This window comes from Pristis pectinata, chromosome 3, assembly GCF_009764475.1.
Source record: "Pristis pectinata isolate sPriPec2 chromosome 3, sPriPec2.1.pri, whole genome shotgun sequence".
Taxonomy (NCBI): domain Eukaryota; kingdom Metazoa; phylum Chordata; class Chondrichthyes; order Rhinopristiformes; family Pristidae; genus Pristis; species Pristis pectinata.
In genome coordinates this window covers 65,441,947-65,458,610 of record NC_067407.1, presented here as the reverse complement: position 1 = coordinate 65,458,610, position 16,664 = coordinate 65,441,947, and the positions used below count along the sequence as shown (strand labels likewise).

Genomic DNA, 16,664 nt, shown 5'->3' with positions numbered 1-16,664 from the left:
AGTCCGAAGCAAAGTCTGCGATTGCTGAAGGAACAAGCACATTGGTGTCCAGAAGCAGGAGCTCAGGGGGGTCCCATGTGTCCAGACTCAGGGGCACAGGAGGATCCCATGTGCCCAGATGGTGGGGAACAGCAGGATCCTGCATGCTGTGACACAGGAGGATCCTGTGTGTCCAGATGCAGGGGCAGAGCAGGATCCCATGTGCTCAGACACAAGAGCACAAGGGCCAGACAAATAAAAACCCCATTTATCGAAGTGACCAATTGAACTGAGGTCATGCAGCCCATCGAGTCCCTGCCAGCTGTCCATGGAGCAATCCCATTGTCCTTATTTCCCTATCCCCCTGTAACTCTCTCCCTCACATGTGGCTCTGAACTGCCCTCTGATTCTGTTGTAATTGACTGACTCGGGGTATTTACAGTGGCTGGGGTATGCAGCCCTCACCCACTGCCCTCCAGCTGCAAAGATCACAGGTTGACCTCAGACAGGAACCGGAATGTGCGGGGTGAAGATGGAGGAGGCGTTGGTTGGGGAGGGATGGAGAAAGTATCTCCAGCTGACTCAGTGGTCTGCACTGTGCCAGTCACCGACGGCCATACAGAGGGAGGGGGGAAGGGCCCTCGAACCCAGCCTGCTGGTTCCCTACCTGTCGAAGATGGAGCCAACGCCGGCGCTGTGGGCGCTGCTGCGGTGGACATGCAGGCCTGTGGCCAGCAGGATCCCGTCCTTCACCGAGATGGAGCGATGTGAGAAGGAGGCGATGAGCAGCTCGTTCCAGCCTGCAGGAGAGAAGGCACAGAGTGATCCCGCCCATCCACACCGGAACACTGACACCTCCCAGACCAACCTAACCCACGTATTCCCACTACCCTGATCACCGACTCTACCGACCCATTTAATTTTCATTTCCTCCAGCACACTTTGTCACATGTACTGAGCTACAGTGAAAAGCTTTTGTCTGCATGCCCCCCAGACAGACCATTCCATACATAATTACATCGAGGTAGTAATAAGAAAACAGAATGCAGAATAAAGTGTTACAGTGACAGAGAAAGTGCAGTGCAGGCAGACAATAAGGTGCAAGGGCCACAACAAGGTAGATTAAGAGATCAAGAGTTCATCTTCAGCGTATGAGAGGTCCGTTCAAGAGCCTGACAACAGCGGGATAGAAGCCGTCCTTGAGGCTGGTTCCATGTGTTCTCAAGCTTTTGTATCTTCTGCCTGACAGGGTGGGGGGGGAACAAGAGAAAATGACCAGGGTGGGAGGAGTCCTCGACTATGCTGGCTGCTTTCCTGAAGCAGCGAGGTGTAGGCAGAGTCCATGGTGTGGAGGCTGGTTTTTGTGACGGACTAGGCTGTGATAAATCTCCTCACCTTGCCCCTGCTTTCTGGAGCTTGGTTCTTAACTCTATCCCTTCCCCTCTCCTCCACGCACACCCTTCTCGCCCCCTCCCTCCCTCCCGCTTGGTGCTCCTGTTTCCGTGCACTGACTAACACACATTAAAGTCTGATCCTTTCCCAGCGATGGGCGGGGATTCGGCATGTCCACTCACCTGCCCGAAGAAGAATGACCTGATCGTCGAGGGGGAGGTCGGAGAAGTGTGGAATCCTTTTGGCCCACTCCACCAGTGTGAAGAGCTGCTTGTCCGCCGCCTGACAAATGTTGGTGACTGGGTCGTTGGACTGATGGGTGGAATAGTGACCAGTGTTACTCAGGGTTAAGGAACGGCACACAAGCAAAGAGAAAATGATTACTACTTACTCAGTGTTTGGCTTGTTTTCTAATCGTGCTCTGACTGTGCAGGTTTCCTCCCTGCAGACCAGAATCAGCCCTTTCTGGGCCTGAAACTGCTCTGCAGGAAGAGTGAGAGAGCTCACAGAGCTAGGAGAAGGAGTAACATGCTGCTTGTTTCTGTTAGGCAGTCACTCAAGTGGCTGAACTCAATGACTGGGACATGGCAACCAGTCATAACAAAGAACTCTCCTGCCCAGGACTCCTTTGTTAGGTGTAGGAGGACCTGGGTAGATCAGGAGGAGAGAGAAAAGGGACGGGGGGGGGGGGGGGGGGGGGGATGTGGGGGCGGGGTCAGTTTACCTGAAATTGGAGAATTCAATGTTTATGCCGTTGGGACAGTCAGCATGGCTTTGTGAGCGGCAGGTCGTGCCTCACAAGCCTGATTGAATTCTTTGAGGATGTGACAAAGCATATTGATGAAGGTAGAGCAGTGGATGTGGTGTACATGGATTTCAGTAAGGCATTTGATAAGGTTCCTCATGGAAGGCTCATTCAGAAAGTCAGGAGGCATTGGATCCAGAGAAACTTGGCTGTGTGGATTCAGAATTGGCTCGCCCATAGAAGACAGAGGGTGGTGGTAGATGGAGCGTATTCTGCCTGGAGGTCAGTGACCAGTGGTGTTCTGCAGTTTTCTGGGACCCCTGGTCTTTGTGATTTTTATAAATGACTTGGATGAGGATGTGGAAGGGTGGGTTAGTAAGTTTGCTGATGATAAAAAGGTTGGTGGTGTTGTGGATGGTGTAGAAGGTTGCTGTAGATTACAACAGGATATTGATAGGATGCAGAGCTGGACTGAGAAGTGGCAGATGGAGTTCAACCTGGATAAGTGTGAAGTGATACACTTCGGGAGATCAAATTTGAAGGCAGAATACAAGGTTAATGGCAGGACTCTTGGCAGTATGGAGGAACAGAGTGATCTTGGTGTCCATGTCCGTAGATCCCTCAAGGTTGCCGCGTAGGTCGATAGGGTTGTTAAGAAGGTGTATGGTGTATTGGCTGCCATTAGTCGGGGTACTGAGTTCAAGAGCCGCGAGGTGATGTTGCAGCTCTATAGAACTCTGGTTAGACCACACTTGGAGTATTGTGTTCAGTTCTGGTTGCCTCATTATGGGAAGGATGTGGAAGCTTTAGAGAGGGTGCAGAGATGATTTACCAGGATGTTGCCTGGATTGGAGAGCATGTCTTATGAGGATAGGCTGAGTGAGCTAGGGCTTTTCTCTTTGGAGAGAAGGAGGATGAGAGGTGACCTGATAGAGGTGTACAAGATGATAAGAGGCATAGATCGAGTGGACAGTCAGAGACTTTTTTCCAGGGTGATATGAGGGGACATAATTTTAGGGTGATTGGAGGAAGGTACAAGGGGGATGTCAGAGGTAAGTTTTTTACACAGAGATTGGTGGGTGCATGGAACACACTGCCATCAGAGGTTGTGGGGGCAGATACAGTAGGGACATTTAAGAGACTCTTAGATAGACACATGAATGATAGAGAAATGGGAGGCTATGTGGCAGGGAAGGGTTAGATCTTAGAGCAGGATAAAATATCGGCTGTAGTGTTCGATGTTCTACTACCCAGGCGGAATGTGAGGTGCTGTTCCTCTAGTTTGCGCTTAGCCTCACCCTGGCAGTGGAGGAGGCTGAGGAGGTTTAAGGTGAGAAGGGGAAGATTTAAAAGGGACCCGAGAGGGAATCTTTCACAAAGGGTAGTGGTTCCACGGAACAAGCTGGAGGAAGTGGTAGAGGCAGGTACAATTACAATGTTTAAAAGACATTTAGACAGGTACATGGATCGGAAAGGGTTAGAGGGATATGGGCCAAATGCAGGCAAAAGGGACGAGCTCAGTAAGCCATTTTGGTCGGCATGGATGAGTTAGGCTGAAGGGCCTTTTTCTGTGCTGTACACAACCCTATGGCTATAATTTGCAGACAATGGGATGATAGGTGGATGTAAAAGTTCCCTCGTACCAGCTGAGCTCCTGGTATTTTGGCTGATAAAGTGAAAGCTTGGTTATAAGGCACATAATGGACCTGACAGGTACCTAACAGTCAACAGTTATATCATCCAATACATGTCCATAAGAAATTACATCATAAGGACAGAGGAAAGTCTATGTGAGTACAGGTTGGGCCACAGTGAGCTCCTCCAACAGCATCCATAACTAGACTTGGTAGACATGCCACAGGGAGCTAATGTCACACGTTGGATGTGGAACCCAGTTACTAGAGAAAGATGGGAGATTTCTGGCTTGCCAGTTACCGGAGCATGTCGGATTGTAAAGTGTCAGATAAACGAGCTATTTACTTAGCAACCAACAAAGGCACAACCTTTTTTAGAAACTAATTGCAGTATTTGGCAGTTTGCGTTGCGTTTCCTACATCGCAACACACCTAGGTACTTTACTGACTGTAAAGCTCTCTGGGATGTTCAGAGGAATGATATAAACGCAAGTTCTTTCTTTAATATCCACTACGGATGAGCAGACCCAACATTGGCCGAGACTTTCATCCAAAGACCAGAGACCTCCAGTTTATGTGAGCAGAGTCTTTATCTGCAAACAGATTGGACACCTAATTAACTCTGCATTATACAGTATATCAACAATGAACCTTGTGTGCAGAGGATTGTAAGCTGGGGCTGTATGAGCCTGGGCATGGTAGGACTTCACCAAGCCTGGGAACATCTCCCTCCATCCCGTGCACACTTCAACGGGATGAAGCGGCAGTCTGACAGCAACCACTAGGGGGCAGAGACACACTGTGTCACATGTACTCCCAATGTACAGTGCATGACTCTCTCCCACAAGCACTATTGTGCATTGAATTATATGGTGCAACACTTGTCCCGACACCTCCTCCCCCACAGCATCCAGGGAGCCAAACAGCCCTTCCAGGTGAGGCATAGATTCATGTGCACCTCCTCCAACCTTGTCTACTGCATTCGGTGCTCCTGATGTGACCTCCTCTACATCAGTGAGACCAAATGCAGACTAGGTGACCGATTTGCAGAGCATCTGAGCTCTGTCCATAATGGCCACCCCAAGCTCCCAGTTGCAGACCACTTCAATTCCTCTTCCCTTTCCCACACTGGCCTATCCATCTTCACTCCTCTCCACTGCTGGGGTGAGGTCCAAAGGAAACAACACCTCATATTCCGCCTGGGTAGTCGACAACCCATTGGTATGAACACTGAATTTTCCAATTTCCAGTAACTCTCACTTCCGGTGCATTTCCCTCCCAACCACCTTCCGATCCTCCTCTGGTCCTCCCATTTTTGTCCCCCTTCTCATAACCCCCTCCAGCCCCCATCATCCAGTATTCCCTCTCCCTTCTGGTTCCATCCACCTACCACTCAGACATTTCACCCACTGACTCCTACCCCCCTCCCCCACCCCCCCAATCTGGTCCTGGTTCCACCTGTCCATCACCTCTCCGCCAATGGTTTCCGTTCTCACCTCCTTCACTTCTTAGAGTCCAGCACTGGTAGCCCTTTGTGTTGCTGCTTATCTCCCTCCAGTAGCTGTCTCCAATTGTCTCCCTTCCCTCGCAAACCCCCCACCCCCCACTTCCTGGCTCCAACTGCATTTTTTAGTCTGCCTCCATCTATCACCCACCTGCTTGTCTCCCAACTCCACCCCTCGCCTCCCCCTACCTGGCTCCATTTGCCTGTTAATCTTCACCTCTCTTCAGTCATCATTCACTGGCCCCCATCTCATCACCACTCCCTCCCTCCTCTTTATACCTTCCATCTCCCGTCTCTACTCTCAGTCCTGATGCAGGGTTTCGACCCGAAATGTGGACAATTTCTTCCCCCCCCCCCCCCCCGATGGATTCTGCCTGACCCCCTAAGTTCCTCCAGCAGATTATTTGTTGATTTTGAATTATAAAATGTACTTACTAAATACCTGGTTTAAATCTCCTGCTTTTCTAATCCTAGAGTGTAAAGTTAGATTTCACTTCAACTTGAGTCCCTCCCACACCGACTACCTCCCACTGTGACTGAAAGTTTGACAATCAGAAATTGGCTCAATACCCCTGCATCCCTGACTAATGCCTCCTCCCCACTCACTGTCACCCCCACCTTCTGTTTCCCATCCCTCACTTGTTCACTGTTTAATATCCCCTCAGGGTAACACTGCAATGCTGCCTTTTACTGTTCTCTCAAACACATAAATACACATAAATACACACACACACACACACACACACACACACACACACACACACACACACACACACACACACACACACACACACACAAACACAACCTTCTCCTCACTGCCCCGTATCATCCCATCCCAATCCAAAGTATTCCCTATCTTCATCATGACAGGCCTCATTCCCTGTCCCCATTTCCCCACCCCAATTGTCAGTCACTTCTGCCTGTTCCAACCGCAGCACTGACTGATTCTGCTTGTGGGTGTTTTGGAACTTTGTCTCACACTTACAGTCAGTCCCTTGCACACCAACACTATTCAGGGAATTACAACCTTCCAATCTTGTGTACACAATTGGTTGACACAAGGGACTGCAGACACTGGAATCTGGAGGAACACAAAAAGCACTGGAGGATCTCAGCAGATCGGGCAGCATCTGTGGAGGGAAATGGACAGTCAGTGTTTCAGGTCGAGAACCTTCATCTGGACTGACCCAGTTCAGATGGAGGGTCTCGACCCGAAACGTCGACTGTCCATTTCCTTTCATAGATGCTGCCTGACCCGCTGAGGTCCTCCAGCACTTTATGTGTTGTGATAGACAATTGGTTGCCCTTTGCAATCTTACTGGGCTTTCTTCTGTGTTGCCTTCAAGGGAAGGACCAACAAAGATGGTGCCTGATGAATGTGTAGATCCAAGGCTGTCCATTTTATACCAATGCAGTTGACACTCTCAGAACTGTTTGCAAACATCAGGGAGAAGAAGAGCTTCTTCTCAAGGAGTCTTAACCTTAGCCTCGGTAGCACAGACGCTTTGTTAGGCTCCATTTTGAAACAAAAAACAACTAAGGAAAACTAATTAAATTTTGTCTAGATTCCTCTTTGTGTCATAATTCATTCTGTTGGAAGGTCATTGACCAGAAACATTGGCTCCGTTTCTCCTTCCACAGATGCAGACTGGCCAACTGAGGATTTTCAGTATTTTCTGGTTTTATTTTAGATTTCCAACATCTGCGGTGTTTTGCTTTTTACAGTTCTAGCATTTCCTCCCATTTTTCTCTCTTCTCTGTGTTCTCATTCATCGCGTCTTATTTACACCTCCCTCAGACAGGTCCGCGGTGACTAAACAAACCCTCACCACCCTCTCTCAGCCAGCACCACCACCACTTGTGTCATCCAGTCTGTCTTGGTCTCCACCCTATCACAGATATTTCCTTTCCTCTCCCTACCCCTCTCCTTTTACTGTAACTGAAAACACATTTGATAATGTACTCCTTTCATTTCTGATGAATGGTCATCATCCTGAGACATTAACCCTGTTTTTCGCTCCACAGATGCTGCCTGACATGCTGAGTATTTCCAGCATTTCCCTTTTTTGATTTCAGATTTCCAGCATCTGCAGCATTTTTTCAGCTACATCATTAATCTGACTTCCCTTATAATAAGTACCATTAAAATACAATTAGGTGTAAATGGAACCTGAAAAAAAGATTCAGTGCTAAATCTTCCTAAAACTGTGCTCCATTAAGGTATAATTAGCAGAGATTGGGAACAACATCCAATGGAATCCAATCTTAAAACTCTTTGCTTTCAAGCACGGTCATGCCACAGTCATAGAGTCATAGTGTACAGCATGGAAACAGGCCCTTCGGCCCACCACGTCCATGCTGACCTTTTTGCCATCTACACTAATCCGATTTGCCCACATTAGGTCCGTATCCTTCTATACCATGCCTATTTAAGTGCCCAAATGTCTCTTAAACGTAATGATTGTACCTGATTCCACCACTTCCTCTGGCAGCACGTTCCAGATATCAACCACTCTCTGTGTAAAAAAAGCTCTCACCTTAAACCTGTGTCTTCTTGTTTTTTGATACCCTTATCATGGGAAAAAGATTCTAACCATCTACCCGATCAATGCCTCTTATAATTTTATATGCCTTTATCAGGTCACCCCTCAGCCTCCTTCGCTCCAGGGGAAACAGTCCCAGCCTATCCAATCTCTCCCCATAACCAAAGTCCTCCAGTCCAGGCAACATCCTGGTGAATCTTCTCTGCACTCTCTCCAGCACAACCACATCCTTCCTATAATGTGGTAATCAGAACTGCACACACTACTTCAAATGCAGTCCTATCAGTGTCTTGTAAAATTGCAACATGACGACCCGACATTTATATTCTGTGACGCAACCTATGAAGGCAAGCATGCCTTATGCCTTCTTCACCACTCTATCGGCCTATGTGCCACTTGTCACCCTCCCGTAAGTAGCGTGGTCAAAATGTACAGAAGATTCACATAATCGGTAACATTGAACATTAAGGACCCAAATCCAGGTTAGAACAGAGATAAAATGGACTTTGTTTTTTTTGTTCTAATTGTGTTCTTTCTTGTAAAAATAGTATGTAATTTATGTTTAATTTATGTCTTTCTTGTGAATGCTGCAGATGTGGGGATGAGATTAGTGTAAGTTTGGTCTGAATGGGTGGTTGATGGTCGGCACGGACTCAGTGGACTGAATAGCCTGTTCCTGTGCATGGCTCAATGACTGCATTACACCTTAAACATCTCAGTACTATCACCCACTAATCTTCTAAATACAAGCAAATCTAACTTATCAGCAAAATTTAACCCTTTCAACCCTGGTAAGAATTATGGAACAGTGCCCTGCTTTTCCTCAGGTTGGGTGCCCTTCTCTGCCACTGGATGGATGCCCTGCTCTTCCTCTAGTTGGGTGCTGAAATCCTACTCCATCATTGACGAACAAGAGCGAGAGCCCTAAACTTTCTTTGGTCCAACTTTACAAAGAATTAAACCTGTACATTTCAATCTGAGAGACGAGGAGGGTGGGGGTGGGGTGGGGGGGAGGGTTGTGCGCAGGGGGAGAGAACATGGTTAGTTGCTATGGAAATTCAGAGCCCATTTACGTGCTCCATTTGGGCTGTTCCATCCTGATGATAATGAATTGGTTTCCGAATGTTGTGCTGAGCTCTTTTGTGAAGCTCGCTTCCAATTATAAACACAAGGAAAACATATTTGCAGGCAATTGAATTTCAGTGATCAAGATCTGTGGGAGCTCTTGTTGCAATGCCTAAATTTGCCCAATTATTTTCCTATCAAATAATTTCTGAAACTGAGCTTAGACCACACAATGGCAGTGAGAAGAGCACTATCTAATTTGCTCTATTACCAGGCACAGCAGGGCACTCTTCATCTCAGAATTAAGTGGCTATTTCATGTAAGACTAGTCCAAATAAATTGCAGGGTAGGGCTTTCTCATTCTCTATTTTATAGTCCCATTTCCTGACAGTGATGTGACTTTAATAAGTGGCCCAGGTTTGAAGATTCTCCCCAACCCCCAGTCCCAATCCCATCCCAATTGTTGTCCCGCTCTTGGAGGTGTTTGGAAACGGGAAAACCCACTTCAGCTCATGAAGGCATCCTTAACTAGGACATCGTCAGGCTGAGACTAGCACATCCTCTCTCCAACAGGAATGGGATGCAAGACACACATGGGCAGAAGCAGATGAAGCGGACACCTGCAGGCGAGGATTGCTATGGGGACACAGCTGCAGGCAAGCATGTGCACAGAGCCATGCAGGCATGGAGACCCAGACATGAAATATCCAGGGATTCTTCTCCAGTGTTTGGTTGTTTCTGCTGCCCTGACTTATATTTTTTTGTAACTTAGCCCAGCTCTTGATAAGAACCCCCTGGTCCTCACGGTCAATAACAGCTGTTGCGAATAACAAAAATATAAGCAAAGCAGGCCACTCGGGCCCCTCGAGTCTGACCCACAACTCAAAGAGATCATTAAATCAGAAAATGCTGGAAATATTTTAGTTAGGCCACATCTGGAGTATTGCATTCAGTTCTAGTCACTCCATTATAGGAAGGATGTCGAAGCTTTGGAGAGGATGCAGAAGAGGTTTACTAGGATGCTGCCTGGATTAGAGGGCATGTGCTATGAGGAGAGGTTGGACAAACTTAGGTTGTTCTCTCTGGAGCGGCGGAGGCTGAGGGGAGATCTGATTGAGGTTTATGAGATTATGAGACACAGACAGATGGTATCTTTTTCCCTTGGTTGAAATGTCGAACACCAGAGGGCATGCATTTAAGGTGAGAGGGGGTAAATTCAAAGGGGATGTGCAGGGCAAGTTTTTTTTAAACACAGAGAGTGGTGGGTGCCTGGAATGCACTGCCTGGGTGGTGGTGGAGGCAAATACGATAGGGGCGTTCAAGATAAGCACATGAATGTGTGGGAAATGGTAGGATATGGACATTGTGTAGACTGAAGGGACTAGTTTAGTTGGGCATTTTATTACATTGTGGGCCGAAGGGCCTGTTCCTGTGCTGTCCTGTTCTATGTTTTACGTTCTAATACTCAGCAGGTCAGGCAGCATCTGTGAAGAGAGAAATGTTACACATTGACCTTTTATCAGAACTGATGCAGGACTTTTTCAGTTGATTTGTCTCCACAGATGCTACCTGTCCTGCTGGGTATTTCGAGCATTTTCTGTTTTAATTCCAGATTTACAGCATCTGCAGATTTTTGTTTCAAATGTTCCTATCTGGTCCTGAGCTTTTAACCCACTTACCCAACCTTTCCCAGTCCTCCCCAGACGTCCAACAGTCTGCTGAGCTCAGCATAATGACTGAACATTGCCCTCTGTTGGAGATGAAGAGTTTCAGATTCTGTGCGAGAGTCCTAAGTGGCCGCTTCCCTACTGCAGGGCTGTGCTGCCTGGTTTTATACTATCTACCAAGCCAACCACCAGCTGGTCCACAGTGAGGTCATCCTTTCCAGGTTCAGTAGGTTGGGTAAAATACTGGGAATCAAAGCTGGGAACTATTTGGTACCACACCAGAAAGAGGGTGGTTAATCATACACTCCAACTGTAAGCAATGTCCATAGTTCATAAGTGAGGGGTTAGATAGAACATACAGCACAGGAACAGGCCCTTCGGCCCACCATGTCGTGCTGACCAAGATGCCAATTTAAACTGCACATCTGCTTGTACATGGCCTATATCGCTCCATTCCCTGCATGTTCATGTGCCTGTCTAAATGCCTCAAACGTTGCTAAGGTATCTACTTCCACCTCTGCCCCTGGCAGTGGGTTCTAGGAACCCACCACTGTCTGTGTAAAAATACTTGCCCCGCACATCTCCTTTAAACTTCCCTCCTCTCACCCTAAATCTATGCTCTCTAGTATTTGACATTTCCATCCTGGAAAAAGATTCTGACTATCTACTCTATCTAAGCCTCTCATAAGTTTATAAACTTCTATCAGGTCTCCCCATAGCCTCCGATGCTCCAGAGAAAACAATCCAAGTTTGTCCAACCCCTCCTTATAGCTAATACTCTCCAATTCAGGCAACATCATGGTGAAGGTCCCTCTACCCAGTTTTGTTAGACACTCCCAGGGCAGGTAGAGCACAGGTTGGAAAAAAGGGGAAGGAGGATGAATGTGCTCCAGTCTACATTGGGGGATTGGCAGTGGAGAGAGTCAGCAGATTTAAATACCTGGGCGTTAACACATCAGATGACCTGTCCTGGACCCAGCACATAAATGCATTCACAAAGAAGGCACACCAAGTGTCTCTACTTTCTTAGAAGGTTAAGGAGGTTCAGCACGTCATTGAAGACTCAAAAAAACTTCTGCAAATATACTGTTGAAAGAATCCTGACAGGTTGCATCATGGCCTGCTACGGCAATTCGAATGTGCGGGAATGTAAGAAGCTGCAGAGAGTAGTGGACTCTGCCCAATACATCACGGGCACATCTCCCCCACCATCGGTAGTATCAGGAGGCGCTGCCTCAAGAAGGCAGCATCTATCATCAAAGATCCCCACCATCTGGGCCATGCCATCTTTTCGCAGCTACCGTTGGGCAGGAGGTACAGCAGCCTGAAGTCCCACACCACCAGATTCAAGAACAGCTACTTTCCTTCAACCATTCAGTTCTTGAACAACCCTAATCACTACTTCAGTGTAGCAACACTATGACCACTTTGCACTACAATGGACTGTGTTTTGATTTGTTCTAATTGTGTTCTTTCTTCTATAATTTGGATTAATTTATGTTAATTTATGTTTTTCTTATGAATGTTGTGTCTCTCATGCTATGCGCTTGTGATGCTGCTGCAAGTAAGTTTTTGATTGCACCTATGCATACATGTACTTGTGCATATGACTGTAAACTCGACTTTGACTTGGACTAGAAAGCTTCCCCTACCCTGTCTCAGTCCAGAAGCTCTGACAGCAGGAAGGCAGGTGATCCAACAGTGGTACTGAGGTGACTCGTGTCAAATCCGCGAGTCTTGCACAGGTGGAAGGTGCTCAGTCACTACTGCCAGTATTGGCTGGTTTCTGTCGGAGGTCAAAGGCCACCGCTTTGTTCAACTGTCAGATTCACGTCTCGACAGCAATGCACCTGTCACATGACACAAGCTAGAGGGTCACAACCCAGACCTCAGGGTCGTTGAGACAGTGGTCACAGGGATGGAGATATGGGCAGTGATGGGAATGCCCGCAGGCCCCCACAGGGTGACGGTCATTGTTCTGGGCAGTGAGTGCCAGCTCTGGCTGAGACAGATGAGTGTGGTGTCAGACAGTGAGAGAAGGAAAGTCTAGACAGAACAATTAACTGGCAAAAAATGTCCATTATCCTCATGTTAAGGAGAAAGACAGGTGGAAGGGAATCCGTATTACACACCGAATTTCCTTGACTGGCCTCCACGTACGTCTCTGTCTTCGGCTCCACGGCCAGCTCCGCTTCTAGAATCTTCTCCACCGGCATGTCATCATTGACACTGCTACTGGGCTCCAGCTCATTGTCGCTTCTCTCCTTTCCCCGCTGACGCTCCTCCTGCACAGCTGCAAGTGAAGCAAAACTGACACCAAAGGGGAGACCCTGGCCTTCCCACCCCCCCACCCTCACTGTCTGCCCACCCTGCTGCGCTGGCCCCGAGCCCCCCAAGGCTGCCAACTCTTTCCTGCTGCCACTCCTGCTACACAGGTCTCTGCCTGGAGGCTGAGGGCTCCAAGGCTCCCCACCAACATCATGCAGGGTGACTGGATGAGCCCTCAGGGTGCAGGAGCCGGACTGGTCCCACAGTCTGGTATGCTTCCGATACCAGAGGTCTCCCTCCATTCATTCTGGCTGCTCCCAATCCCCACCATTTGCTGCTCTCCTGTCTTCTAGCTGCTGAATAGCCCCGACTGCTTACTGATGCTTTACTCTCTAACCCATCTGTCCCTGCCCTGGGAGTGTGTGATGGGACGGTGTACAGGGAGCTTTACTCTGTATCTAACCCTTTGTCCCTGCCCTGGGAGTGTGTGATGGGACAGTGTAGAGGGTGTGTTGGTGTGGCGCTTGCCTTGGGACAGCCTGCCGTGGTGGGACCTACCTTCTCTCTTCATGCCTGTGGCCAGGCACTTCTGGTAGCGGCAGTACTGGCAGCGGTTACGTTGGCGCTTGTCAATTATGCAGTCCTTGGTGTCCCGGCACGTGTAGGTGAGGTCCTTGCGCACGGTGCGTTTAAAGAAGCCTTTGCACCCCTCACAACTGTACACCCCGTAGTGCTTTCCTGCAAAGTGTGAGGCCACAGGTCAGGGCCAGCGTAGGAAGGAGATGGCCAACTCTCCCAACACCTGACAGGGACACTCTGCCAGGATTTCACGGAGGTTACATTACAACATGTCATCCCTGCAGGTCTGGGCACCCCCTGCTGTCGAGTATCACCTCTTCCTCCCTCCCTCACATCCCCAATCAGAACGCCTGCTCTTCACCTGATCCACAGCAACTTCCACTATCCCATTCCTGGGTAAAGGTCTGTTTCCTGAAGGCTCTTACTAGATTTATTAAAGAACCGAGTATATTTTATGGCTTCTATCTATGGAAAGCCCTCTGTGTCCATCACTCAGCAGTTTCTCTCCTGGAGTGGTAGAGCCCCAGTTGGTCAATCCTACTTGATTAATGCACTCTCCCTGTTCTGGTATCATCATTGCAAACGTCTCATGCACTTTTTCCCGAAGCCTATTAGTATTGCAAAGGATGCCTGCCACCCTGGCCATTCCCTTTTCTCTCTTCCACCTTCTGGGAGAAGAGACAGGAGCTTGAAAGCCCAAACGACCAGACTCAAGAACAGCTTCTTCCCCACTGCTGTCAGACTTCTGAACCAGTCACCTCTTTCTCATCCCCTTCCCGGTGGTGCTGCCGTGTTCTCGGACTCTTAATTCTACCTCTCTTGGTTATTCCATTATTGTCACGTTAGCATTTCTTTTAGACCACTTCAGATTGCACTACAATCTTTGCACCATTCTGTTGTTTCGTGCTCATCGTATTTATTGTTGTATTTATTATTACCATGTGTACTGTTTACTGTGTGAGCTTTACTTGGGCAAGGAATTTCATTGTGGTGTATATGACAATCTAATCTAATCTTAATAGTTTCTCTATACAGTTAAACTCCTTTAATCTGGCATGCTCAGGGCTTTGGGGTGCTGAACTGGCAGATCTTCCGGACTACCGGATGTTATTTTAACTAATACACCTGCACACTTTAATTCGCTTTTATTTTGTAATGTTAAGGGCAACCAGATAGAAGTTTATAAAATTATGAGAGGCAGAGGTAGGGTAGGTAGTCAGAGTCTTTCTTGCAGGATGGAAATGTCAAAGAGGGAATAGGTTTAAGAGTGAGAGGGGGAAAGTTTAAAGGAGATTTAGGGTGCAAGAGAGTGGTGGGTGCTTGGAACACCCTGCCAGGGGAAGTGGTGGAGGCAGATGCGGGAGCAGCACTTAAGAGGCATTTAGACAGGTACACGAAAGGCAGGGAATAGAGGGATATGGACCATGTGCAGGCAGATGGGATTAGTTTAACTTGGCATCATGGTCAAACAGACATGGTGGGCTGAAGGGCCTGTTCCTGTGCTGCACTGTTCTATGTAACATTGTAACAGTAACATTTCAGTGAACCTGGTAAATTTCAAGGTAGTGTGGGAAACACAACCAGGTGAGTGTAAAGGGAGCTGAGGAACCAGGGTGGGTGGATGGGGAAGACAACAGCCATCACCTGGTGAGCTGGCTTCTGAACCATTGGGGGTTTCCCAATGATCTGATACTGGATTATTGGAGATTTACTGTAACATGGTCAAAAGAGTGCAGACTAAAACTGTCACTTTGTTGGGACTTTCTGTGTGCAAGTTTGCCACCGGATTTCTTGCACTCAAGGGTGGCAACACTTCAGTGGCTCATCAATGTCTGAGCTGCAGTTTGGAAGCATGCGAGGGGGTGTCATATAAAGGCGTCTCATCTCCATTTGTGTCTACTTTCCAATGTTCTGTACAAGCTGAGCTTGCTCCAGGTCCACTCACACTCCCCTCAAGCCCCCACAACTGGCACTCAGCTTCAACGTTGGTCGGTTACGAACAATCTGAAGGGTGTGGTTGTGGAGTCTCTATGTTCTCTCTGTCACTGCGTGGGTTTCCCCTGGGTGCTCTGGTCTCCTCCCACATCCCAAAGATGTGTGAGTTGGTGGGTTAATTGGCCTCTGCAAATAGTGTAGGTGAGTGGTAGAATCTGGGGGGAGTTGATGGGAATGTGGGGAGAATGGGTTAAAGGAAAATTAGTGGGGAATGAGACTGCTCTGTTGTCTGGCATTGACTCAATGGGCTGAATGGCATTCTACATTGTAGGGCAGGCACAGCCCTATCCAACCATCCACGTCACTAAAAGGCAGGAGAAACCAGTGAGTTAAACAAATACTATCACTTCCATCCATCCACCATGAAACCCTTCTTCTCTCCCCCTCCAACCCATCACCCTGCCTCCATTTTACATCTCCGGTGGACCCAGCTTCATTTCTTTTCATGTGTCGCCACTACTTCTCCTTGCCTCACCTCCACCTGAGGAGTGAAGCTGTCCTGTCCCCCATCACTTTTGACAAAAACAATGCGCCTTTACCCTGGCACCTCGGAGGGCTCCGAGATCAGCCAGCGTGTAAGGCACATCTTTGGGAAGGAGGGAGAGAGGCAGAGACGCTTAATCCCCATTCCAGAGGAAAATAATTTGCAGGGATACAGGGAGGAATGGGACTGAATAAAGTGTCCTAAAAGGGGCTAGCATAGACTGAGCAAGCTGAATGGCCACCTGCAATTCTGGGTGCTGACACCGCAGCAGCAAGTGCAGAATGGGTCACAGAGTCTCAGCTCTTCTCCCTAACTGCCCTGGAGAATGAAACCCTTTGGTTCAGGAGAGTGTGTGAGGAGGACACTAAGGTAGGTACCACCACCCCACACCCCTCTTGTGGACCCCTAGATCTGACCTCGGCCTGGGTGATTGGCTCACAGTTTCCTGCCATCCCGCAGGTCGCTGCCAGATTGAATCTGTTTGCACACAGCGCTGTTCATCATGGCAGGTATTACTTGTCCTTGTTAGTCAAAGTGCTTGGTGGGGTCCACTAACTGCACCACTCGCAAATGCAGAGTGCCCTAATTAAAACATCCATAATGCAGCATGCAATTGCTGGGTTCATCAATGATTTAAACACTTCAAAGCTTGAGTTAGATCCCCTGTGCTCTCATTTATATTAAAAGAGAAAGCAATGGGTTGAATTTCTGCAGTGGTTTCGTGCCTTCAGAACGGCCCAGAGTACTATGCAGCCAAATCCATCCTTCCGAAGTGTAGCCACCATTGTAAAGTTGGAAGCACGGCATAC

General features: G+C 48.2%; 1 protein-coding gene across 3 annotated transcripts in view; it reads right to left on the bottom strand.

The window, feature by feature from the left end:
- LOC127567923 (retinoic acid receptor RXR-gamma-A-like) overlaps positions 1–16,664 on the bottom strand; it is a 183,679-nt gene that overhangs the window by 11,481 nt on the left and 155,534 nt on the right. For all 3 annotated transcript variants that reach the window (XM_052011132.1, XM_052011135.1, XM_052011134.1), the window contains exons 4-7: positions 13,356–13,535; positions 12,662–12,822; positions 1,554–1,683; positions 647–779 (exon numbers count right to left, since the gene is read on the bottom strand). In XM_052011132.1, coding sequence (XP_051867092.1) covers positions 647–779; positions 1,554–1,683; positions 12,662–12,822; positions 13,356–13,535 — 604 coding nt within the window. The remainder of the gene's footprint in view (positions 1–646; positions 780–1,553; positions 1,684–12,661; positions 12,823–13,355; positions 13,536–16,664) is intronic.